Here is a 27,461-nt window from a genome sequence, read left to right as displayed (position 1 = left end):
ACTAGTCCTATCTAAATAGGCTAATATGGCTCTCCTCACATCTAATGTGTGGTATTTTTGTTCTTCCTGACTTGAAGGGTTATCATAGAAGGAAGGAAGGAAAATTTCTTGCGATCTGTGAAATTTAGTGCATACTTTGGGTAAGTATGAAGGGTCTGTCTTTAGGACAACTCTGTCTGGGAAGACTGACATAAAGGGAGGATCTATCGATAGTGCCTGTATGTCACTTACTCTTCTCGCTGATACTAAGGCGACAAGAAGAGCTGTCTTGAGGGAGACATTTTATGTGAGCTGAATGTAGTGGCTCAAAAGGGTGGTCTGTTAGAGCTTCAAGAACTAAATTAACATCCCAAGGTGGTACATGGGGAATGTGAACTGTCTCTGACCTCTGGCATGCTGCAACAAACCTGGCTACCCACTTATTACCTGCGATATCGTGACCATATAAAGCCCCCAGTGCAGCAATGTGTACTTTTAAGGTACTGACCGCCAGGCCTAAATCGCGCCCTTTTTGAAGAAATTCTAAAATCATAGGAATATGAATTTCGTTTGACAGGGCCGTTGGGTAGAGGTTTAGAAATTTTTTCCACACTCTTGCATAGATGGAGGTAGTAGATTTTTTCCTACTTAGTAGCAGAGTGTCAATCACTTTGTTTGAAAACCCTCTCATCTTTAGCAGCTGCCTCTCAAATTCCAGGCTGTTAACCGTAGACCCTTCACATGAGGGTGGTTGAAGGGGCCCTGGAAGAGAAGATCCTGATCCTCCGGGAGGATCCATGGGTCTGAGATTGACATGGCCCTCAGCCAGGAAAACCATGGCCTCTTGGGCCAAAACAGAGCTATTAAGATCACGTTTGCTCTGTCCTCCCTTATCTTCCTGATTACTGTCGGAAGTAGTATCAGCGGGGGAAAGGCATATGCCTTCTTGAATACCCATGGCACTTGTAGGGCGTCGAAGATATCTGGATTGTCGGATCGGAACAATGATGCGAACTTTTTGACTTGCCTGTTTCGTTTTGTCGCAAAGAGATCTATCTCGGGAGTGCCCCATTTTTTTACTATCATGCAAAAGATACGACGACTTAGAACCCATTCTCCTTGGTGGAGAGTGTGGCGACTGAGGAAATCTGCTCTCGAATTGTCAATTCCTCTCACATGTAGCACTGATAGGGATAGAAGGTGCTCCTCTGCTATGGCTAGAATGTCGTCGGCTATAGACATGAGAGCTTCTGATCTTGTTCCTCCTTGGTGGTTTATATATGCAACTGCTGTCATGTTGATATTTGTTTAGACTGGGGAAGAAAGCACATCTGATTTATAGAGTCTAGAATAATGCCTAAAATTTTTTGGATTAGTTGTGGGGGACAATCTAGATTTTTCCCAATTTACTAACCACCCTAATCCCTGTAGGGACGAAATTGAATCAGATAAGCGTTGATGACATTGAGAAAGGGAGTTCCCGACTATCAATAGGTCATCTAAATAGGGTATTATGAGGGTGTCTTTTAACCTCAAATATGACATTACCTCTGACATTAGTTTTGTAAAAACTCTAGGGGATATTGATAGTCCAAAGGGCATTGCTGTGTATTGATAATGCCGAATCTGACCTTTGATCATAACTGCCACTCGTAGGTATTGTTGATGCTCCCTGAAGATTGGAAGATGATAGTATGTATCTTTAAGGTCAAGAACTGCCATGAAGCAATGGGGAAACAGAAGCTTAATAGTTGACCGAATAGATTCCATTTTAAAAGTTTGGTTCTCTAAGAAGACGTTTAGTCTCTTAAGGTTAATTATTGTTCTATATGATCCGTCTGGTTTCGAAATCAAAAATAAAGGGGAATAAAACCCCCTTCCTTTTTGATGAAAAGAGACTTCCATTAATACTCCTTTGGACAGGAGAGTTATTATTTCCTGCTCCAAGGCCTCTTGTTGTGACTGAGACCTTAAGGAAGTCAATAAAGATGAGTCCGGAGGGACTCGGGTAAATTTTAATTTTAGACCTGTAGTTATAAGGCTAGTTGCCTATGGATTAGAAGTTATTGCCAGCTATTGCGTAGAGAAGGAGGACAACCTACCACCAACAGGTAGATCTGTCCTAACGGGATTTATCCTCAGGTTTGAAAGGGCGTTTTCCAAAAAAGACTCCTTTTTGCTTAAAGTGTTTATTAGCCCAACGGTCCTGGTTTTTATAGTCTTGTCTTCTGTTGAACATGGGCTTTCGGAACGCTCTCTCCTATAGGATGGAAGATAAGTGTTATTGGGAAACCCCTTCTTCCTCTCACCCGCTTTGGTAATAATTTCATCTGAGTACCAAATAGGTACTCACCCTGGCATGGCAAACCACATAACTTAGATTTCGTTTGGGGATCTTCCTTTCCACCCTTTTAGCCACAAGGCACGGCGAGCCGCGTTGGTCAGACCTGCCGATATGGCTGCTAATCGGATGGAATCAGCTGAAGAATCGGCCAAAAAGGCAGTAGCTCCTCTGATCAATGGAATGGGAGGACATGAGTTTATTGCGGGAAAGGCCACCTTTCAAACCTTCTTCTAGATCATTCAACCAGACTAGCATGGACCTAGCAGTGCATGTAGCCGAAATAGCCGGTCTGAAAGCTCCTGTACAGGATTCCCAAGCTCTTTTTAAAAGGGAATCAGCTTTCCGGTCAAGCGGGTCTTGCAAAGATCCCAAATCTTCTACAGGCAGTAAAGATTTCCTAGAAGTGGATGCCACTGCCGCATCTACTTTCGGGGCTTTGACCATTTGGAGAAATCCTCGTCATTAAAGGGATAGCGTTGTTTTGACGAAGACGGCAACCCTCTTTGCCCCTAGCTTTCCCACTCTTTTTTGACTAAATCCTTTATTGCTGGAATAACAGGAAAAGAAGGTCTCTTTCTTTCGGACAGGCCAGCAAACATCACGTCCTGTGGTGTTTTAAGGGTTTTAGTATCTTCCATACCCATGGTGTTACGTACTGATTTGACTAGATTGTCAATACTGTCTGTAGGAAAGCATGTATCCTGCTCACCCTCTGAGGATATAAACTCTTGGGAACCGTCCGAATCCTTATCCTCAACATCAGAGGATTGTTCAGATCTAGGAGAGCTATATTTCTTCCTACTCTCAGGGAAAAGGCTCGTAATTCTTCTCTAATCATGCTTCTTATATCTTCCGACCTTACTGAAGACTCCTCACGTAAGGTGGATTCGATGCATGACTGGCACAGCTTCTTTAAATAAGTATCCAGGAGCTGCTGAGAGCATAAGGCACATTGCTTATGTTTGGATTTCCCTGTTCTTTTAACCTAGGGAATTAGATAAAAGAGGGAAGTATAATCAGCCTAATAGGGTAGACAAACACTCACCCCTGAAGCTGTTGTCATAATACCGGCTGAAGAGGAGACGGAGGCACAGATGGAGGAGCCGACCGGTCCGATCTCTTTTCTCTGGCGTTCTTAGAAGACGATCTGCGGCTGCTGCTAGTCCGGCTACCAGGTGTAATAGCGGTGACTTCAGATGAAGGCAACGCTGTGTCCTGGGGAGATGCCATGATGGACTCCGGGTATCAGCGCCGGCGTCCTTTTGTAATGGGGGCCGCCATCTTCTTCCTGCCGCACCCGGAAGTGACCACTACATCCGGGTTGCGGCTTTGCTGTACGCGCCTGCGCCTCCATCCAGCGATCGCGCAGGCGCCGTCCTCCACCTGCATCACCCCGGAAGTTGTAGTAATACTTCCGGGGGACATAACACTGGGCCACACGCTGCCTGTACGCCACCGAAGATGGCGTCACAGGTTCTCTTACCCCAGCGGTCCGGTCCCTGCAGGTCAGCTGGATGGACCTCCGTGAGCCAGGCGACTCCCCGATCCTGGCCTCACGGTACCTGCCAGCAGAGGGGGGAAGCTGCCATAGGACCCCCGACGCTGCTTCCAGCTCTGGAGCCCTTGCCGTCCCTATACAGGTAAACTGCGCAAGCGGCATCCAGGCTGGGCATCCTCTTCTCTCCAGGTCTCCCGTAGGAACAGGAAACCAACTGTGGGAGCGAGGGGGACCGCCCCTTTTATTCTCTCCATAGGGTTTCCTGTTCCTAGGGGCGGATCCCCTCTCTCAAGTGGGTGCTGTCGTGGCGAAGAGAAAAAAATCGGACCAATTTTTTTACACGCTAAGTGTGACTCCAGCCTTACACCCCCTCCAGCTGACACTTGGCTCTGATCTTATCCTTGTGTGCAGCAGCTCTATAGACCAGCAATGACGTGATGCTTTACACCATTCCAGCAGCTGTCTGATATTGTGCTGTCGCTCCACCATGGACACCCATTTCATGAAGCTCTAAACCATGACGCTAGATACGTGATGTTTTACATGCCCTGAACTTGGAATCTCCTCTTGAAGTTTGTGGAGATGTTAGATACTTCCACTTCCCACTTGTATAATATTAACTGGGGTAGAAATCAGTACCTTTGCAGTCCCAGTGCTCGGCCCCCTGTGCTGCTACCAGTCTCGGCGCTACGACCCACGCTGCTACCAGTCTCGGCGCTACGACCCGCGCTGCTACCAGTCTCGGCACTACGACCCACGCTGCTACCAGTCTCGGCACTACGACCCACGCTGCTACCAGTCTCGGCGCTACGACCCGCGCTGCTACCAGTCTCGGCACTACGACCCGCGCTGCTACCAGTCTCGGCGCTACGACCCACGCTGCTACCAGTCTCGGCGCTACGACCCGCGCTGCTATGACCCGCGCTGCTACCAGTCTCGGCGCTACGACCCGCCCCGCTATCAATGCCTGCTGCAATCAGTGCGACTGACGCAGACGAACTTGATATTTAGCATTACTTGGACACAGACACATCCAGGATTTTATATCAAAATAGGTTTATTCTACACAGCTAGGTCCGTGTCACTTCACAAACGCCCGATCCAGAAAACCAATAAAACTTATAGTGAAACACTGAAAAACAACAACAGCAACGAGGCTTTAATCTGTGCACATTACAAAGAAAAAAATAAAATAAAGTCTTCCTGTTTCAAGGCCTCGAGGAAACGAAACATGAGACATGCTACATCAGGGGGGAACCTGCGGTGGAGGAAGAAGAACTAAAGTGCTTTTTTTTTTGCTTTTTTTTCCGGAAACTTAACAGAAACCTTGGCAAAATGATTCTGTAGTAACGAACAAACCTGGATGTGGCCACAAGGAGCCAAGAACTGTATAACAAATCCAAGTCTACAGTGTCCATGTACAAAGAAGAGGAGGAATCGAGGTCGGCATTTCTACATAACGCCGAACAGGAGCGGCAGCGTCCAGCTCACAAGTAGTCGTCGTCTGACGTGTCGCTGCTGCTGGTATCCGTATCATCGTCCTCGTATGTAGTTCTGAAGGTGCTGCATCTCCAAGGATCCAACCTGAACTCTAAGGAAAGGCCATTTTTCAGGAGCTCGTTCTTCCGTCCATTCTTCTGTAACTACAATAGACGAAGGGGTCATAGGAGTAAAGAACCAAATTCACACACATCCATGGCGTAGAGACCGGCTGCAGGGCTCCTATCCTGACCTCAATAGATACAGGAGCACATAATATATGAATCCAGCCTAAAAGGAAGCAAAAGCCACATCTTGAGGCTTCGTTCCCAAGATCTCTGCTTGCTGTGATAGGTACCATAAACCTAAAAGGCTATGTGCTGGACACACGGGAGCGTGGCTCGTGACTGAAGTGTCGCCCGCTGATAAGTGAGGGTCCTATACCCAGACAAGTGCTGCCAGACCCCTGTGATGACAGCATTTCATCTTAATTATTCAGAAGTCTATTAACCCCTTAGTGACGGAGCCAAATTTCTGAAATCTGACCAGTGTCACTTTATGTGGTAATAACTCTGAAATGCTTCAACATATCCCAGTTATTTTGAGATTGTTTTTTCGTGACACATTATACTTTATGATAATGGTAAATTTAGGTCAATATTTTTTGTGTTTATTTAGAAAAAAAATATCAAAAATTTGAGAAAAATGTTAAAAAATTTGCAATTTTCAAAATTTGAATGATTATCCCTTTAATCCAGATGATCATACCACAGCAAACCATTAATAAATCTCCCACACGTCGGCTTTACATCAGCACCATTTGTAAAATGTTATTTTATTTTGTTAGAATTTTAAGAGGATTAAAAATGTAGCAGCAATTTTTCCGTTTTTCAAGGAAATTTACAAAATTATTATTATTATTTTTTTTTTTTTTTTTTTTAGGGACCTATCCACGTTTGAAGTGACTTTAGGGATCTCATATATTGGGAAACCCCCAAAGGTGATACCATTTTAAAAACAGCACCCCCTGACGTATTGAAAACTGCATTCAGGTAGTTTATTAACCCTTCAGATGCTTTACAGGAATTAATGCAAAGTGGCATGACAGAAATGAAAATGTGCATTTTTACGACCTAAATGTCTGTAACTTCTGAACAGGTTACAACAGCCGTCAGACTCTAAGGCCGCTATTTGGTCGTGAATTGCCATGGCAAACATCAGGACCATAAAATAATCTGAGGGCACCAATTTTAATAAAGCGCAAGCCCCCACACTCTGTTAGCCATTTATAATGATGCAGTCACTATTGACAGCAGCATCTAAGGGGTTAAACATATGGACGGTGACAACACTGATTGTGGCTGATGCAGAAAGTTGTCAGCTATAGTGGACAGCCGACAGCTGCTGGATTGTCACCTGTATGGGCACGCTATTCTCTTATATCTCAGGTCAGTTAAAAGACGTATTGGCGGTCATTAAGGGGTAAACATTGATTTCTGAATGTTTGCCTCTTATATCCATTCCTACAGCTCTGTTGTGAATTCTGTGGCTGAGTTCACTTCTGTGGTCACAAGTGGTATTGCAGTCTCTGGGCTTCCTCCCTCAGGTGTTTTGGTGAGCTCGTTGGCTGCCTTGCTATTTAGCTCCACCTGAGTCTGTCTTCCTTGCTCCTTGTCAATGTTCCAGTGTTGGATCTGAGCTACTGCATCTTTCCTTGGGCCTGCTGCTCTGCTAGATAAGTGCTTCTAGTTTGTTTTCTGTTTTTTCTGTCCAGCTTGCTATTAACTTTTGCTGGAAGCTCTGAGAAGCAAAGGGGTGCACCGCCGTGCTGTTAGTTCGGCACGGTGGGTCTTTTTGCCCCTTTGCGTGGTTTTCGTTTTAGGGTTTTTTGTAGACTGCATAGTTCTCTTTGCTATCCTCGCTCTGTCTAGAATATCGGGCCTCACTTTGCTGAATCTATTTCATTCCTACGTTTGTCTTTTCATCTTGCTAACAGTCATTATATGTGGGGGGCTGCCTATTCCTTTGGGGTATTTCTCTGAGGTAAGTCAGGCTTGTATTTCTATCTTCAGGCTAGTCAGCTCCTCAGGCAGTGCCGAGTTGCATAGGTAGTTATAGGCGCAATCCACTGCTGCTTATAGTTGTGCGAGGATAGATCAGGTACTGCAGTCTACAGAGATTCCACGTCTCAGAGCTTGTCCTATTGTTTTTGGTTATTGCCAGATCTCTGTATGTGCGCTGATTACTGCACGCTGTGTTGCCTGATTGCCAGCCATAACACAGCTCATTGTCTGCAAGACAGGGATGCAGGGTCATTGAACAGTCGGTGTTTGACCATTGTGTGATTGTTAACTTGCAAAACAGAGGAGTAAGAACTACGCAAATTGATTAAATGCTCAAACAATGCGGGTTAATGTCATAAAGCCTTCCTCTGGATGATGGCGCGAAGGACAACAGTTGTGAACTATATAAAAGGGGATATGCCTCTGTAACAAGGGATCCAAAGAACCAGAGACTGACACTCTCCAGGCATGCTTGAGTTAAATGCCGCAGTCGGTGATTGACAGCAGCATTTAACATGTTAACAGATTGCGATTCCACCCGCGACTGTTAGAGGCACATGACAGCTGATCAGAATAAAGGGGGGTAGAAAAACGATGACGTGCATATACGTCCAGGATCACACAATGTGTTTTGGTTTTTTTTTTACACCTTTTATCAGCCACCAAAAGGAGCAGAAATAAGAGTGGATTACTTCAACCTTCTCACTATAGGATCCACTCACATCTTGGTCTTAAAAATCATGAGACACAATCTGACATTACAAAAATAACTGGCTGAACGGCTATCATTCCATACTTCGCATACACGTGTTCACATTAGGGAGAACAGAACGAGTCCACGCCGGACCCCTGGATCACTTTTAGGCTTCCTTGTCTACTCTAAAACTGACACCCCAGACCTCTCTTTTTTCCCCTCACTCAGTCTTTTTTTCTGTGACAGCAAAGGATCAGACATGCTGGTAACCAAGCAGCCTGATCCCGAGCTGGGACACCCATTATGGAAATATTGCTTCTGAAGCACTTGATATGGCCTCCAGGGATTCCAACGGCTCCACGATTACCTGCTCACTAATGGCCTGGACCTCCCTCATCTCGTCCTCGGTGAGCGGTGCATAGGTCTCGTTCTCGCCGTCCTCCTGCCAGCCCATGGCCTTCAACAACCTACAAGTCAGAGGATTTCCTTATTTTTGGGGATCTGGATATGGACAGAGCTTAGATACGCCATACACAGGGTAACCCTAAATCACCATCACATCAAACCCCAAGAATGCCGGACGGCACAGAAGACCTCCAACTTCCGCAAGGGTCACCAAGTCTAATTAATAGGGCGAGATCACGCAACAAGTCAATTTACCAGAAGTAAATCTGCATCAAAATCCACAATGAATTCTGCTACGCGCACACGGGTATTTGTGGATCTTGGTGCAGATTAGAGTGGTGATGTGCTGCCATGTTTTCTTACCCCTTTCAAACACAATTATTTGAGAATACAGCTCCATAATTATTATTATGGCGGCTTGTAAATCCAGATCAGCACACAATGCACCGTGTAGGCCAGAGAGCCGCTCCTGGACACTCATGGGCACTACCTCCGCTCCCTGTCAGCGTGAATACCTGTGCTCTGCTTCCAGTGAACTCGACAGAACATCCTCCTGAGGAAAGGTAGAAGATCGCGTGACTGGTCTGGGGGTGAAGGAATTGCCGTTCCCTTGGGGGGCTTCACCTGGATCAAAGTTCAGGTTTATGTCCCGGTGATGAGAGGTTCTGTTCTGCAGAGCGGAGTCGTCCTGCAGGGAGAGAAGTCGTGTGAGAACTGAGAGACGGGCATCAAGAATAAAGTTTGCAACCTGCGTACAGAATCCTGGCGCTTTTATTTGGTGCATGTGTGTGATGGCCGAAAGGTGGAGAGAAGACACCAGACAGAGCCCAGCGCACGGCCATTACCTCGTCCACGGAGGTCGGAGAGGCGTCCAGGGAGTCCGGATGTGCACACGGATTGGATCCAAAGCTTTCGTTAGAAGAGTCCAGATTGTCTTCTTCCATCTGCAGACAACGCTGTTCCTACAAGACAGAACAATCGTTAGAAGCCACGTCCGGCCTCACCGCTCCGGAGAAGAACCCACAGCGGCTACACAAACGGGATCCCAGCGAGAAATGCAAAGCTCCACACATCCGAGAAGTCCCTTGTGGATTCCGAAAATGTGCAGGGAAGGTCTGAGCTCAGAGACGGAGGATCCTCTGACATGACCTCGTGCCAACAGCAGCAGATGCCAGCTGCAATATTCAGCTGTTAAGGCCGGGATCAGAGATAAGTTCGGTTCCTGCTGTTCACTCCCTTATATACAATGGTCATTTAGTTTCTGTGGTTTACAGGACAATGGCCGTCCTCTGCCACCAGAACAGAAAGTTATAACGCTCAGACTACAGTGGTGGAAAAGAATGGAATAAACCTGCTGCATCGTCAGCACACAAAATATCTCCACCCTGATGGGGATAAGCCGTGTGAGCACGTGGCAGACAGCGATCGCCACACTTACCTGAGGGGGGCTGGATTCTTTGGATTCTAGGCTCTGGGGGGCATCGGTTCCACTCTTACCAGCAGGAGAGCGAGAACTTGTAGCAATTGGAAATCCAGAGAGTGAGAAGTCGTCCTTCATCCCTTTCCTGATGACCAGCATTCGTGAAGGTCTGGATTTACTATTCAAAGGATATTCTGTCCAAGAAGGATAGTAGTATTAGTCCCCCGACAAGGCGGGATCCCCAGAGGTAACGGCCAGCTGGTAGTCAGTCCCCAACGCAGCACATCTTAGAGAGTGAATGACCTGGAAGTGAAGCCGCAGCTCACTGCCACCACCTCACAGGGTCATCAGAGGGGGAAGAGAGGCGCAGAGAGGAGAACAGGGCCCGCAGCGTCACCGGAGGGGGAAGAGGCGCCGAGAGGATGAGAACGGTGCCCGCAGCGTCACCGGAGTGGGGAAGAGGCGCGCCGAGAGGAGAACGGGGCCCGCAGCATCACCGGAGGGGGAAGAGAGGCGCCGAGAGGAGAACGGGGCCCGCAGCGTCACCGGAGGGGAGAGATGGGACAAAGAGGAGAACAGGTCCCGCACTGTCACCGGAGGGGAGAGATGGGCTGAAAGGAGAACGTGGACCGCAGCGTCATTGGAGGGGGAAGAGAGGCGAACGGGGCCCGCAGCGTCACCAGAGGGGGAAGAGAGGCGCCGAGAGACTAGAAGAAGAGGGGACGGGAAGAAAAACATTAGACTGGAACAAAGACGACCCAGGAAAACACTCAGAAGGGAGGTAAGAACATTTCTAAAACAATCCACAGCGAGGAGATTGGAACAAAACAAAATCCTCTAAACTGCATGCTCGCAAACGCCAGAAGCCTGACAAACAAGATGGAAGAACTAGAAGCAGAAATATCTACAGGTAACTTTGACATAGTGGGAATAACCGAGACATGGTTAGATGAAAGCTATGACTGGGCAGTTAACTTACAGGGTTACAGTCTGTTTAGAAAGGATCGTAAAAATCGGAGAGGAGGAGGGGTTTGTCTCTATGTAAAGTCTTGTCTAAAGTCCACTTTAAGGGAGGATATTAGCGAAGGAAATGAGGATGTCGAGTCCATATGGGTCGAAATTCATGGAGGGAAAAATGGTAACAAAATTCTCATTGGGGTATGTTACAAACCCCCAAATATAACAGAAACCATGGAAAGTCTACTTCTAAAGCAGATAGATGAAGCTGCAACCCATAATGAGGTCCTGGTTATGGGGGACTTTAACTACCCGGATATTAACTGGGAAACAGAAACCTGTGAAACCCATAAAGGCAACAGGTTTCTGCTAATAACCAAGAAAAATTATCTTTCACAATTGGTGCAGAATCCAACCAGAGGAGCAGCACTTTTAGACCTAATACTATCTAATAGACCTGACAGAATAACAAATCTGCAGGTGGTCGGGCATTTAGGAAATAGCGACCACAATATTGTACAGTTTCACCTGTCTTTCACTAGGGGGACTTGTCAGGGAGTCACAAAAACACTGAACTTTAGGAAGGCAAAGTTTGACCAGCTTAGAGATGCCCTTAATCTGGTAGACTGGGACAATATCCTCAGAAATGAGAATACAGATAATAAATGGGAAATGTTTAAGAACATCCTAAATAGGCAGTGTAAGCGGTTTATACCTTGTGGGAATAAAAGGACTAGAAATAGGAAAAACCCAATGTGGCTAAACAAAGAAGTAAGACAGGCAATTAACAGTAAAAAGAAAGCATTTGCACTACTAAAGCAGGATGGCACCATTGAAGCTCTAAAAAACTATAGGGAGAAAAATACTTTATCTAAAAAACTAATTAAAGCTGCCAAAAAGGAAACAGAGAAGCACATTGCTAAGGAGAGTAATCCCAAACTGTTCTTCAACTATATCAATAGTAAAAGAATAAAAACTGAAAATGTAGGCCCCTTAAAAAATAGTGAGGAAAGAATGGTTGTAGATGACGAGGAAAAAGCTAACATATTAAACACCTTCTTCTCCACGGTATTCACGGTGGAAAATGAAATGCTAGGTGAAATCCCAAGAAACAATGAAAACCCTATATTAAGGGTCACCAATCTAACCCAAGAAGAGGTGCGAAACCGGCTAAATAAGATTAAAATAGATAAATCTCCGGGTCCGGATGGCATACACCCACGAGTACTAAGAGAACTAAGTAATGTAATAGATAAACCATTATTTCTTATTTTTAGGGACTCTATAGCGACAGGGTCTGTTCCGCAGGATTGGCGCATAGCAAATGTGGTGCCAATATTCAAAAAGGGCTCTAAAAGTGAACCTGGAAATTATAGGCCAGTAAGTCTAACCTCTATTGTTGGTAAAATATTTGAAGGGTTTCTGAGGGATGTTATTCTGGATTATCTCAATGAGAATAACTGTTTAACTCCATATCAGCATGGGTTTATGAGAAATCGCTCCTGACAAACCAATCTAATCAGTTTTTATGAAGAGGTAAGCTATAGGCTGGACCACGGTGAGTCATTGGACGTGGTATATCTCGATTTTTCCAAAGCGTTTGATACCGTGCCGCACAAGAGGTTGGTACACAAAATGAGAATGCTTGGTCTGGGGAAAATGTGTGTAAATGGGTTAGTAACTGGCTTAGTGATAGAAAGCAGAGGGTGGTTATAAATGGTATAGTCTCTAACTGGGTCGCTGTGACCAGTGGGGTACCGCAGGGGTCAGTATTGGGACCTGTTCTCTTCAACATATTCATTAATGATCTGGTAGAAGGTTTACACAGTAAAATATCGATATTTGCAGATGATACAAAACTATGTAAAGCAGTTAATACAAGAGAAGATAGTATTCTGCTACAGATGGATCTGGATAAGTTGGAAACTTGGGCTGAAAGGTGGCAGATGAGGTTTAACAATGATAAATGTAAGGTTATACACATGGGAAGAAGGAATCAATATCACCATTACACACTGAACGGGAAACCACTGGGTAAATCTGACAGGGAGAAGGACTTGGGGATCCTAGTTAATGATAAACTTACCTGGAGCAGCCAGTGCCAGGCAGCAGCTGCCAAGGCAAACAGGATCATGGGGTGCATTAAAAGAGGTCTGGATACACATGAGAGCATTATACTGCCTCTGTACAAATCCCTAGTTAGACCGCACATGGAGTACTGTGTCCAGTTTTGGGCACCGGTGCTCAGGAAGGATATAATGGAACTAGAGAGAGTACAAAGGAGGGCAACAAACTTAATAAAGGGGATGGGAGAACTACAATACCCAGATAGATTAGCGAAATTAGGATTATTTAGTCTAGAAAAAAGACGACTGAGGGGCGATCTAATAACCATGTATAAGTATATAAGGGGACAATACAAATATCTCGCTGAGGATCTGTTTATACCAAGGAAGGTGACGGGCACAAGGGGGCATTCTTTGCGTCTGGAGGAGAGAAGGTTTTTCCACCAACATAGAAGAGGATTCTTTACTGTTAGGGCAGTGAGAATCTGGAATTGCTTGCCTGAGGAGGTGGTGATGGCGAACTCAGTCGCGGGGTTCAAGAGAGGCCTGGATGTCTTCCTGGAGCAGAACAATATTGTATCATACAATTATTAGGTTCTGTAGAAGGACGTAGATCTGGGGATTTATTATGATGGAATGTAGGCTGAACTGGATGGACAAATGTCTTTTTTCGGCCTTACTATGTTACTATGAGAGGAGAACGGGGCCCGCAGCATCACCGGAGGGGGAAGAGAGGCGCCGAGAGGAGAACGGGGCCCGCAGCATCACCGGAGGGGGAAGAGAGGCGCCGAGAGGAGAACGGAGCCCGCAGCGTCACCGGAGGGGGAAGAGAGGCGCCGAGAGGAGAACGGGGCCCGCAGCTTCACCGGAGGGGGAAGAGAGGCGCCGAGAGGAGAACGGGGCCCGCAGCATCACCGGAGGGGGAAGAGAGGCGCCGAGAGGAGAACGGGGCCCGCAGCATCACCGGAGGGGGAAGAGAGGTGCCGAGAGGAGAACGGGGTCCGCAGCGTCACCGGAGGGGGAAGAGAGGCGCCGAGAAAAGAACGGGGCCCGCAGCGTCACCGGAGGGGGAAGAGAGGCGCCGAGAGGAGAACGGGGCCCGCAGCATCACCGGAGGGGGAAGAGAGGCGCCGAGAGGAGAACGGGGTCCGCAGCGTCACCGGAGGGGAGAGATGGGACAAAGAGGAGAACAGGTCCCGCAGCATCACCGGAGGGGGAAGAGAGGCGCCGAGAGGAGAACGGGGCCCGCAGTGTCACCGGAGGGGGAAGAGAGGCGCCGAGAGGAGAACAGGGCCCGCAGCATCACCGGAGGGGGAAAGAGAGGTGCCGAGAGGAGAACGGGGTCCGCAGCGTCACCGGAGGGGAGAGATGGGACAAAGAGGAGAACAGGTCCCGCACTGTCACCGGAGGGGAGAGATGGGCTGAAAGGAGAACGGGGCCCGCAGCGTCACCGGAGGGGGAAGAGAGGCGCCGAGAGGAGAACGGGGCCCGCAGCATCACCGGAGGGGGAAGAGAGGCGCCGAGAGGAGAACGGGGCCCGCAGCGTCACCAGAGGGGGAAGAGAGGCGCTGAGAGGAGAACGGGGCCCGCAGCATCACCGGAGGGGGAAGAGAGGCGCCGAGAGGAGAACGGGGCCCGCAGCATCACCGGAGGGGGAAGAGAGGCGCCGAGAGGAGAACGGGGCCCGCAGCGTCACTGGAGGGGAGAAAGGGGCCAAGAGGAGAACAAGGCCCGCAGCGTTACCGGAGGGGAGAGAGGGGCCAAGAGGAGAACGAGGCCCGCAGCGTTACCGGAGGGGAGAGAGGGGCTAAGAGGAGAACGAGGCCCGCAGCGTTACCGGAGGGGAGAGAGGGGCTAAGAGGAGAACGAGGCCCGCAGTGTCACTGGAGGGGAGAGAGGGAACCAACAAGAGAACGGGTCCTGCACCGTCACTGGAGGGGAGAGATGGGGAGAAGGAAAAAGGGGAGACAGGGGCCAAGAGGAGAATGGGGCCTGCAGGGTCAAGGGAAGGGAGAGAGGCGCCAGAGAACAGGGACCACAGACTCACCGGAGGGCCGAGAGGACCCGGACTCACCCCACAAAGTCATTAGAAACCCATCAGTCACCAGACTCACCCCAAACTCCTGAGGCTGCAGACTTGTTTTGGTTAAACTCATTTTCATGCTCTGGGTTCAGAGAAGGCTGCAAAATAACATATAATATCTCAAAACCAGAGTGCGAATATTGAGCGAAGTATCACAACCAGACCCGATGGGACAGTCGAGAGGACAGAATAAAAAACCCCCAGAGAAGCGAATATCACCAGGCTACCGGCCGCCATCTCCGGACATGTAGCGACAGAGCGCGGCTTCACGGCGGTGCTCACCCCATACATGTGAACGGACACAGGCAATGACGCCATCCAGCAGCGCACATCTGCCCCTGACATTACCACACTGGAACGCAGGTTTTAGCAGCGTACGGAGGCCAGACACTAAGTAAGGAAACTCTTGTGGCTCAAAGTTACCAGTTTCTACAATATAAACTGAATACATTATTAAGCAGATCTGACAAGTCTGGTGTACTTACTGTGAAAATCCAGGTCAGAATGGCTGCTCCTTCATGGAGATTCTGCCAATTTAGCCTGAATGATTGCTCCTTAGTGTCCCTCCTCCATGCTGCCACACTGCGCAGTACAAGCTGCAGATGGCAGTCTGTTTTTGTAGGCAGAGACTAAATATATTCAACTCAGAAAATCCTAATGTTAGCATTATTCAGTCATCCTGACATGGATCACAGTAAGTACACCAGCCTCATCTGCTGGTCTTTCATATAGATATTTTTTTATGGATTTGTGTGCAGATTCCTCCCATCTAACTGAGCAGAAATCAGCAACAGACCCGTCACGCTGTGGATAGGACAAAACCCGAGCAAACGCACTAAAGCCAGAAACGGGATGTACAGAAAGGGAATCCTGTGCACGTACGAAGTCTTCAGCCCCGAGTTTCTTGCTGCCTTCTCCATCATCTTGCCAAGTTGCGTCGCTCTCAGAGACGCTCCCGTCTCGAGGGCTGTGGCTTTTTCCAGTGTGGCCCGTGCCGCTACGGGAGCGGTAGCCCATGCCGTTCAGTGTACCGCTGTGATTTATGTTCTCGGACACAGTCCGGCCTTGCGAGCGCCAGCCATTGTTTTCTTTTCTTCCAAAATTACCTAGATCCATAAACCAAGAAAATAAAAGGAGAAGATGATGTCATGGGGTCTCCTGCCCCTCAGCCCGTGAATCTTTACTTCTCCTCCCCTCAACCAGGAGCCTAAATTTTGACTTTATGCAGAATATGGTTATATACTATGCCCCTGTGTAATATGCAGGCCGGATAAAGAAGGAGGACACAGCAGCTTCAAAAGGGTAAAGCTGCAAGAGGTTTCAACTGCCTGGAAAAAGGTTAATCAGAGTTTCCACTACAAATTATACGCAGGCGGTGCCAGCATTCGCCTCCTCCTGCTGCTCCGCAATACACAGGAGCCCATCTAAGGCTGTGTGCACACTGAGGCATTCAACAACAAGTTTTTCAAGCTGAAACCACTTTTTAAAGGGAGGGAGGTTTTCTTTTCCTGAAGCAGTTTTAGAAAAATATATTTCCTGGCCTTTTCTTTGCAGCCTTTGCATTTGAAAGTGCTTAGTTTGGAGAGAATTGAAGCAACATCCACTTTTTTCTTCTCTTCTGCAAAAATAAACAGTTTTCCCAAGAGATTTCTTTTTTGTTTATTTTATTTTTTTTTTTAAAGTGGCACATATCTCCCTTGTGTCCATGCTGCACACTCCCAACCTCCCACACGATGCAGGAAGCCTCACGCAGCAGTCACAATAGTGAGACTGCAGAGAGCCCCAACTCCAGTCTATCTTTCTTAAAGGGCCGGGGATATTATCCCTAATTTAGACAGGATTTAGTGTCCTGTAGTTTTCCTGATAAATGTTGGTGAAAGAGGTTTTATGGCTGCCCTTAATTTCCGCCCAAAAATTTTTATGGAAAAACATGAGAGGGTTAATACGGGTGCCATGACTAAGTATCTAGTCTGAAGGAGCGGTGATCAGCAATGATCAGCGTGCATTAGGGGTTGAGCAGACAAGATCAGACTTTTCTCTGATCCCAGGAGTCCATGTCGGTGGGCAGCCGTCAAGTCCGAATAAAGAGAGTAAAACGATGGTGGAGACAGTGAGTCTATATGCACACGTCCGGAATTGCCGCAGAAATTTCTGCTGCAATTTCGCAACTGTGCCGTGGGTAAAACGCATGCGGAATTGGCATGCGTTTTCCCGCTAAACACTAGCGTTTTACAAGCGTAATTAGCTTGCAGAATGCTAGCGTTTTCCAAGCGATCTGTTGCATTGCTTGGAAAACTGACAGGTTGGTCACACTTGTCAAACATAGTGTTTAACAAGTGTGACCAACTTTTTACTATTGATGCTGCCTATTCAGCATCAATATTAAGAGATGTAATGTTAAAAATAATTAAAAAAATAAAAAACGTGATATTCTCACCTTCCGGCGGCCCCGGCAGCCTTTCCCGCTCCTCGCGATGCTCCTGTTCCCAATAATGCCTCGCGGCAATGACCCGCAAAGAATCACTGGGAATGGGAGCATCGCGGGGAGCGGGAAGAATGTCGGGGCCGCTGGAAGGTGAAACTATCACGATTTATTATTCTAATTTTTTTTTTTTTTTTTTAACAATTATATGGTTCCCAGGGCCTGGAGGAGTCTCCTCTCCTCCACCCTGGGTACCATCCACGCATTATCCGTTTACTTTGTGCATGGTGGGCATAGCCCCATGCAGGAAATAAGCGGATCAATGCATTCCTATGTGTGCGGAATCCCCCAAAGAATGAACATGCTGCGTTTTTTTTCCAGAATGCGATTGTGCCGAGGAAAAAAAAAAACGCACAAAAATTGCGATTGCATTCTAATAATAGGATGCTTAATGTATGCGGTTTTTTTGCGGTTTTATCGTGTTTTTATAGTGAAAAATTAAAAAAGGTGAAAAATCCTGAACGTGTGCACATAGCCTGAGACTATGCAAAGTCCTGCCCACTTCCTACAGTCATTTTCACTTGTGGGGCGCAACGGATCTACCAGACTCTGAATGGAACCCGTCAGCATGGAGCCAACATCCTGACTGCACCATGTAACAGGGTCAAGTGTCCCCTTTATCCAAAAATCCTACTCATACCCAGTGTTTAGAAGAAACCTACCACCGCCGGAGCGACCGTGAGCGGCGTCAAACGCCTCTGAGGAATTGTGGCGTCTGCGGATCACGTTGCATCGGCTGTCCAGGCGCAATAAACCTTCCGGATGCTTCTCGGAGTTCAGAGAGGCCTGCAAAAGTAAATCTAGAATTTATAGGGCCTCCATCATCTCTGCACCCACCCCCCATCATCTCCGCAAACCCCCTCCTCCCCATCGCATGTGCCCCCCACCCCCCACCATCTCCGCAAACCCCCTCCTCCCCATCGCATGTGCCCCCCACCCCCCATCATCTCCGCAAACCCCCTCCTCCCCATCGCATGTGCCCCCCATCATCTCCGCAAACCCACTCCTCCCCATCGCTTGTGCCCCCACCCCCCATCATCTCTGCATACCCCCTCCTCCCAATCGTCTGTGCCCCACCACATGTTCAGAGATACGGGCGCTGCAGCTCTACGTCCATATGTTACACTGCTCCGCAGCAGCACAGAGCGTTTTACAACACAGCCATTCATAACCGTGGACCTCCGCAGCTCATCGAGTACAGGGATCCAAGTGGGAAATGCAGAGAAAACGAATCCCACCCGATGCAGCGGCCCATGTGCCGATAAAAGGGACCAAAAATTAAAGTGGTCCCACGCCGATCCCAGAGCCAGCGGAGCAGCTACATGTGAAGCAGAGCGCCGAGAGCGTCACAAAGCAACGCAGAACAATGGAGGGACGACAGCAAAGTATCGAGGACCCCCACACGGAGGACCCCGGGCACACACTTACCTTTGTGGAGGAGGCCGGTGTAGGGAAACTAAGCCAGGCTGGAGCAAAGTCATGCTGCGCCATTTAGGTCAAGTCACTCGGATGACGCAAGACGAGGTTCTAGCTCCTCATTGTAAGTTCTGGTGAGAAGACGCTGAGAAAGTCACCAGGAATAAGGCGAATATCGGCCCCTGAAGGGAAACCGCGCCGCCGTCCGCTCCTGTGCAGGGGAAGAGCAAGACAAAAAAAAAAGTTCTCTTTTTTATATATTCTTGCTATAAGAAAAAAAAGAAAAAGGCCCCACCTCTCTGTTTAAAGTGGATCAGTCACCATATTTCCTAATATAAACTGTTCGTCTTGATGACATTGATGTACTTACAGTGAAAATCAATGTAAAAATGAATGCATATATTTTAAAAAGGTTACCAGCCACCCAGTAAGTACAGCAGCTTCATCAGGTCTGAGATCTATTTTTACAGACGAACTTTGTATCGTGAAATCAGGTGACAGATCTGCTTAAAATTTATGTAGAGATGGAGTCACGCAAGATTTCTTTAAGAAATTCCACAAATGAAAAGAGAATTTTCAGCAGCTTATGGGGCTGTTCAGATGAGAGGGAAAATCCATGATGTTTCTGCTGCAGATCAGTAAGTTCACTCTTGGGCAACTCATGGTCTCTATACGGACCACAAGGCTCAGACGAGCAGATCTCATGGTCTCTATACGGACCACAAGGCTCAGACGAGCAGATCTCATGGTCTCTATACGGATCACAAGGCTCAGACGAGCGGATCTCATGGTCTCTATACGGACCACAAGGCCCAGACGAGCGGATCTCATGGTCTCTATACGGACCACAAGGCTCAGACGAGCAGATCTCATGGTCTCTATACGGACCACAAGGCTCAGACGAGCGGATCTCATGGTCTCTATACGGACCACAAGGCTCAGACGAGCGGATCTCATGGTCTCTATACAGACCACAAGGCTCAGACAAGCGGATCTCATGGTCTCTATACAGACCACAAGGCCCAGACGAGCGGATCTCATGGTCTCTATACGGACCACAAGGCTCAGACGAGCAGATCTCATGGTCTCTATACGGATCACAAGGCTCAGACGAGCAGATCTCATGGTCTCTATACGGACCACAAGGCTCAGACGAGCGGATCTCATGGTCTCTATACAGACCACAAGGCTCAGACAAGCGGATCTCATGGTCTCTATACAGACCACAAGGCCCAGACGAGCGGATCTCATGGTCTCTATACGGACCACAAGGCTCAGACGAGCAGATCTCATGGTCTCTATACGGATCACAAGGCTCAGACGAGCAGATCTCATGGTCTCTATACGGACCACAAGGCTCAGACGAGCGGATCTCATGGTCTCTATACAGACCACAAGGCTCAGACAAGCGGATCTCATGGTCTCTATACAGACCACAAGGCCCAGACGAGCGGATCTCATGGTCTCTATACGGACCACAAGGCTCAGACGAGCAGATCTCATGGTCTCTATACGGACCACAAGGCTCAGACGAGCGGATCTCATGGTCTCTATACGGACCACAAGGCTCAGACGAGCGGATCTCATGGTCTCTATACAGACCACAAGGCTCAGACAAGCGGATCTCATGGTCTCTATACAGACCACAAGGCCCAGACGAGCGGATCTCATGGTCTCTATACGGACCACAAGGCTCAGACGAGCAGATCTCATGGTCTCTATACGGATCACAAGGCTCAGACGAGCAGATCTCATGGTCTCTATACGGACCACAAGGCTCAGACGAGCGGATCTCATGGTCTCTATACAGACCACAAGGCTCAGACAAGCGGATCTCATGGTCTCTATACAGACCACAAGGCTCAGACGAGCAGATCTCATGGTCTCTATACGGACCACAAGGCTCAGACGAGCGGATCTCATGGTCTCTATACGGATCACAAGGCTCGGACGAGCGGATCTCATGGTCTCTATACAGACCACAAGGCTCAGACGAGCAGATCTCATGGTCTCTATACGGACCACAAGGCTCAGACGAGCGGATCTCATGGTCTCTATACAGACCACAAGGCTCAGACGAGCAGATCTCATGGTCTCTATACGGACCACAAGGCTCAGACGAGCGGATCTCATGGTCTCTATACAGACCACAAGGCTCAGACGAGCGGATCTCATGGTCTCTAGACTGATCACAAGGCTCAGACGAGCAGATCTCATGGTCTCTATACGGATCACAAGGCTCGGACGAGCGGATCTCATGGTCTCTAGACGGACCACAAGGCTCGGACGAGCAGATCTCATGGTCTCTAGACGGACCACAAGGTTCAGACGAGCAGATCTCATGGTCTCTAGACTGATCACAAGGCTCAGATGAGCGGATCTCACGGTCTCTATATGGACCACAAGGCTCGGACAAGTGGATCTCATGGTCTCTATACGGTCCACAAGGCTCAGAAGACCTGCTGGTCTCCCACCCCAAAACTTACATCCTCGTATATGCCGGGAAGACTGGAAGCTCAGGGTGGGCGTCCTGCGGTCGGTTCGTCCTTTCAGGTCGTTTATGGACCGTGAGATACACCCGTTTGAATCCAAACTTAAGGCTTTTAATGAGAAGTTTCCAAAAAAATGCCCCAATACAGACACTTCTTGACAACCAGCACTCAGAGGGACACAGGGATCTGTTTCCCCCTTTTTGACGGGAGGTTCAGGTGTGGTGGATCTGAGGAGCGATCAGCCTCGTGGAGAGAATTTAGAGAATCTCAGAAAGCTCAATATTTGCAGATTTTACCACTGACTTCAACGGGAAAGTCTCAATCTGCACCTATTGTATTTTTCTGGATTTTTTTTTTTGCATAACCCACAGGAAAAATCAGCAAAGGCAAATCCACGCAGTTTGGTGAGATTTCAGAGGCAGCAGTGTGGAGAAGGACGGTGAGGAGCCGAGCGCGGCATATACCAAGGTGATTATTGCAGAAGCTCAGGAAATGGCCAGGATCTGAGAAACCGTGGATTCTAAACGTTTCACCCACTGGTACCAAGGTCAAAAGTGACCACGGCATGGAGGTGTAATAATAGAACAACACGGCACTCGTAGTAATGTATAGAGTAGGTGCTCAAGTAGGATAGCCAGCCCAATAAATCCAAAAAAACTTGGCACTCTAGATGAATTATCATATGCAAAAGGTTTATTGCTGTGCATCCATAAAGGCAAGTCGAACGTTTTCGGTCCACATCCGGACCTTCATCAGAACAAATATAAGAGATCTGCTGCAGGGAGAAACGTTAATCCTGTCTCTATAAATTCCAATATTGGTAGGATAGCCTGGATGCAGCAAGAAGTCCTGTCCACGTAGGCGCACGTGTGATGCGACCGGAGTTGCTGGGTAAATGGCGCCATTCTTGCTGCATCCAGGCTATCCTACCAACATTGGAATTTATAGAGACAGGATTAATGTTTCTCCCTGCACCGGATCTCTTATATTTGTTCTGATGAAGGTCCGGATGTGGACCGAAAACTTTCGACTTGCCTTTATGGATGCACAGCAATAAACCTTTTGCATATGATAATTATTCATCTAGAGTGCCAAATTTTTTTCAGATACGGCATGGAGGTGGTTAGAGATGACGGGCCTCCTCACTGCCGGCCTCTGCGCCCGATAGAAGGAAGCTGTGCCTCGGAGGAGCTCAGAACCTGGCCATGGCGGCTTCAGTGCAGCGCTGACAAGCTCTACTGGAAAGAGCTTGTAACACTGCACATGAGCAGCCGCAAACTATGAAAATAAATAAAAAAATTATATATACACGCACACAGTACGGCCCAAAGTTTGAACACACCTTCCCATTTAAAGACTTTTCTGTATTTTCATGACCATGAAAATTGTAAATTCACACTGAAGGCGTCAAAACTGTGAATTAACACATGTGGAATTATATACTTAACAAAAAAGTGTGAAACAACTGAAATTATGTCTTATATTCTAGGTTCTTCGAATTAGCCACCTTTTGCTTTGATGACTGCTTTGCACACTCTTGGCATTCTCTTGATGAGCTTCAAGTGGTAGTCACCGGGAATGGTCTTCCAACAATCTTGAAGGAGTTCCCAGAGATGCTTAGCACTTGTTGGCCCTTTTGCCTTCACTCTGCGGTCCAGCTCACCCCAAACCATCTCGATTGGGTTCAGGTCTGGTGACTGTGGAGGCCAGGTCATCTGGCGTAGCCCCCCATCACTCTCCTTCTTGGTCAGATAGCCCTTACACAGCCTGGAGGTGTGTTTGGGGTCATTGTCCTGTTGAAAAACTAAACTAAACGCAAACCGGATGGAACAGCATGCCGCTGCAAGATGCTGTGGTAGCCATGCTGGGTCAGTATGCCTTCAATCTACTATATAATTGTCTAAGGGTCACTTCCGTCTGTCCTTCTGTCTGTGTCACAGATATTCATTGGTCGCGGCCTCTGTCTGTCATGGAATCCAAGTCACTGATTGGTTGTGGGCGTTTTGCCACGACCAATCAGCAACGGCCACAGTCCGGCGGCAATATGGCTGCTCTTTCCTCCCCGCAGTCAGTGCCCGCTACATACTCCCCTCCAGTCTTCCTGTCAGCCCTCACACAGGGTTAATGCCAGCGTTACCAGACCACGGTGTAACGCACTCCGGTTACGCAGATATTAACCCTGTGTAACCAACTTTTTACTATTGATGCTGCGTATGTGGACCGAAAACGTTCGACTGGCCTTTATAGATGCACATCAATAAACCTTTTTTGCATATAATTATTCATCTAGAGTGCCAAGTTTTTTCGGATTTGGATTTGATGGGCTGGATACCCTACGTGAGCACCTACTCTATACACTACTATGAGTGCCGTGTTGTTCTATTACTATAATTAAAAATTATTCTCACCCTCCGCCGTCGCGTCCTGTCCTCGGCAGTGCAAGCGGCAGGTTCCGGTGCTAAGGATGCTATGCGAGAAGGACCTGCCATGACGTCATGGTCATGTGACCGTGATGTCATCACAGGTCCTGCGCTCATACCAACCCTGGGACCGGAAGCTGCCGCATGCACCGCACACAGGCGCCAGGACTACAAGGAGCCCTCGGATGGTATGTTTATTTTTTAACCTGTTACCTACGTGGCTGGGCAATATACTACATGGGCATGCATATTCTAGAATACCCGATGCGTTAGAATCGGGCCACCATCTAGTTTTGAATAAATCCCCAACAGTGTCACCAGCAAAGCCCCCCCCACACCATCACACCTCCTCCTCCATGCTTCACGGTGGGAACCAGGCATGTAGAGTCCATCCGTTCACCTTTTCTGCGTCGCACAAAGACACGGTGTTTGGAACCAAAGATCTCAAATTTGGACTCATCAGACCAAAGCACAGATTTCCACTGGTCTAATGTCCACTCCTTGTGTTCTTTAGCCCAAACAAGTCTCTTCTACTTGTTGCCTGTCCTTAGCAGTGGTTTCCTAGCAGCTATTTTACCATGAAGGCCTGCTTCACAAAGTCTCCTCTGAACAGTTGTTGTAGAGATGTATCTGCTGCTAGAACTCTGTGTGGCATTGACCTGGTCTCTAATCTGAGCTGCTGTTAACCTGCGATTTCTGAGGTTGGTGACTCGGATAAACTTATCCTCAGAAGCAGAGGTGACTCTTGGTCTTCCTTTCCTGGGGCGGTCCTCATGTGAGCCAGTTTCTTTGTAGCGCTTGATGGTTTTTGCCACTGCACTTGGGGACACTTTCAAAGTTTTCCCAATTTTTCGGACTGACTGACCTTCATTTCTTAAAGTAATGATGGCCACTCATTTTTCTTTACTTAGCTGCTTTTTTCTTGCCATAATACAAATTCTAAGTCTGTTCAGTAGCACTATCAGCTATGTATCCACCAGACTTCTGCACAACACAACTGATGGTCCCATCACCATTTATAAGGCAAGAAATCCCACTTATTAAACCTGACAGGGCACACCTGTGAAGTGAAAACCATTCCCAGTGACTACCTCTTGAATCTCATCAAGAGAATGCCAAGAGTGTGCAAAGCAGTCATCAAAGCAAAAGGTGGCTACTTTGAAGAACCTAGAATATAAGACATAATTTCAGTTGTTTCACACTTTTTTGTTAAGTATATAATTCCACATGTGTTAATTCATAGTTTTGATGCCTTCAGTGTGAATGTACAATTTCCATAGTCATGAAAATACAGAAAAATCTTTAAATGAGAAGGTGTGTCCAAACTTTTGGTGTGTGTGTGTGTGTGTGTGTGTGTGTACACACATCAAACTAGGTGAATTAACATGAGACTGCGTGAAACACTACACATTTCCCAAGGATCTTATAAAATGGTAAATATATACATATATATATATTAAATACCGGCAGAATGTCGCGTTTCCCCCATGATTAGTCAATAATCTACAAGACATATGAAAACCTATGCCAGATCCACACAAAAAAAGTTAAAACTTAAAAAAACAAAACAAAGAAATGGCAACTCGTCAAAAAAAATCAATCAATCATGTGTATATGCAAGGGACAAAGATCAATCATATAATAAGGCTTAAAAGGCGAAAAACAAAAAAAAATCTGCCTCTGTGAAACCGAAGGCTCTAAAATAGAAAATAAATAAAAAAATATTTTAGTGTTCAGAGGAAAACTGCGCTGCTCCTGGAGGGGTGACAGGCAGGTCACAGGACACTGCACAGCGGGGTCAGGGGGTCGCGGTGTCAGTGCTAGAAACTTATAGAAACTTTTTGCAGCGGTCCGTAGAGCGCAGCAGTGTCGGTGCAGTGTGTCAGTGAGCGCCCGCCTGTACTCACACATTGCTCCAGCCTCCACACTGCACTGACGGCAGCGAGGCTTCAGTCCCACGCAGGGGGCGGACAATCGTCACCGGGGACACCGTGAACGTTTCCGCCACCAAAGAAATCCACATGCAAATAACCCAACAGGCGTTCCGACACGACACCTACGTTTGGGGCTTTCCCACTAAAGTGCGGCGCTAGATTACACACAGTTCCGCCTCCCGAGGCCCCCAGAATGAGCTGCCCTACCAATGCCTGACTCTTACAGTAGGCAGGCGGCCCTCACAGTTCGGTTACGGGCGGCCGCAGCACCCCGGTTTCTCCTCCGCTCTAGTCACCTGCTTCTGAGGCCACCGGATCACGAGCTGTGAGAGAAACTTTCCAGCTTGGAACCATCAGGAGGCGCCATCTGGGGGCGAACAGGTTAAAATGCGTACGGAGGCCGTCAGCGGGGGCTCCCGGGACTTCCCAGCGGGTGACGTCATCCGATTCATCAAACGCTACGTCACGTCATGACGCAAATGACGTATCAGGTCACGTGAGCTGCCCTAGAACAGCTGAGAGCTGAAGCCGGGAGGTCGTAGTGAGTGTGAGGGCGGACGGCGGAGAATGCGGGTACCGGGGCTTGTCGGCCTCTGTTTCTATGGTTACTGAAGTACAATGATAAACAATTCACGGTGAAAATTGTAACATTAATAATTATTTGTAATAGAGATCATCAGATGAAAAAGGAAAATCTCGTATAACACAATCACCTGATATAATGGGTCACTTTTCAACTACACTTGAAAAGTGTCCTAAACCAGGGATTCAAGCTTCAGGAGGCTAATTTGCATATTCCAGGTGCCTTCTGGGAGAAGCGAAGTCTCCCTAAGCTAGAAGATCGTTGGGTACAGCCGGGACCAGCTGCTTCGAAAGCATCACCAAACCAGGGATTCAAGCTTCAGGAGGCTAATTTGCATATTCCAGGTAAAATGCATCTGTGGCTCCTCAGTAACAGAGCGTTGTAATGAGGTTTTGATTGCCCCGATCTGCAGCGTCTCCCCTCATCAGTGATTGCCCCGATCTGCAGCGTCTCCCCTCATCAGTGATTGCCCCGACCTGCAGCGTCTCCCCTCATCAGTGATTGCCCCGACCTGCAGCGTCTCCCCTCATCAGTGATTACCCCGACCTGCAGCGTCTCCCCTCATCAGTGATTGCCCCGACCTGCAGCGTCTCTCCTCATCAGTGATTGCCCCGACCTGCAGCGTCTCCCCTCATCAGTGATTACCCCGACCTGCAGCGTCTCCCCTCATCAGTGATTGCCCCGACCTGCAGCGTCTCCCCTCATCAGTGATTGCCCCGACCTGCAGCGTCTCTCCTCATCAGTGATTGCCCCGACCTGCAGCGTCTCCCCTCATCAGTGATTGCCCCGACCTGCAGCGTCTCCCCTCATCAATGATTGCCCCGACCTGCAGCGTCTCCCCTCATCAGTGATTACCCCGACCTGCAGCGTCTCCCCTCATCAATGATTGCCCCGACCTGCAGCGTCTCCCCTCATCAGTGATTGCCCCGACCTGCAGCGTCTCCCCTCATCAGTGATTACCCCGACCTGCAGCGTCTCCCCTCATCAGTGATTGCCCCGACCTGCAGCGTCTCCCCTCATCAGTGATTACCCCGACCTGCAGCGTCTCCCCTCATCAGTGATTGCCCCGACCTGCAGCGTCTCCCCTCATCAATGATTGCCCCGACCTGCAGCGTCTCTCCTCATCAGTGATTGCCCCGACCTGCA

General features: G+C 48.1%; 1 protein-coding gene across 2 annotated transcripts; it reads right to left on the bottom strand.

The window, feature by feature from the left end:
• Positions 1-4,860: 4,860 nt before the first annotated feature.
• On the bottom strand, positions 4,861-26,185 carry GPBP1 (GC-rich promoter binding protein 1). 2 transcript variants are annotated; one of them, XM_069745904.1, is made up of 10 exons: positions 26,029-26,185; positions 18,899-19,097; positions 18,133-18,256; positions 15,871-16,094; positions 15,020-15,086; positions 9,901-10,076; positions 9,308-9,424; positions 8,978-9,150; positions 8,425-8,524; positions 4,861-5,464 (listed from the first exon to the last, which is right to left on the bottom strand). In XM_069745904.1, the coding sequence occupies exons 2-10, from the start codon at positions 18,959-18,961 to the stop codon at positions 5,309-5,311; spliced, it is 1,200 nt and encodes a 399-aa protein (XP_069602005.1). In that variant the 5' UTR covers positions 18,962-19,097; positions 26,029-26,185; the 3' UTR covers positions 4,861-5,308. The 2 variants fall into 2 exon arrangements, with proteins under 2 accessions (XP_069602005.1, XP_069602004.1); XM_069745903.1 differs by lacking the exon at positions 26,029-26,185 and adding an exon at positions 25,706-25,849.
• Between the last annotated feature and the right edge of the window lie 1,276 nt (positions 26,186-27,461).

Source organism: Ranitomeya imitator, chromosome 1 (genome assembly GCF_032444005.1).
Source record: "Ranitomeya imitator isolate aRanImi1 chromosome 1, aRanImi1.pri, whole genome shotgun sequence".
In the NCBI taxonomy this organism is placed as follows: Eukaryota; Metazoa; Chordata; class Amphibia; order Anura; family Dendrobatidae; genus Ranitomeya; species Ranitomeya imitator.
The sequence above is the reverse complement of the archived record's forward strand: the minus strand, read 5'-3'. Positions and strand labels throughout refer to the sequence as shown.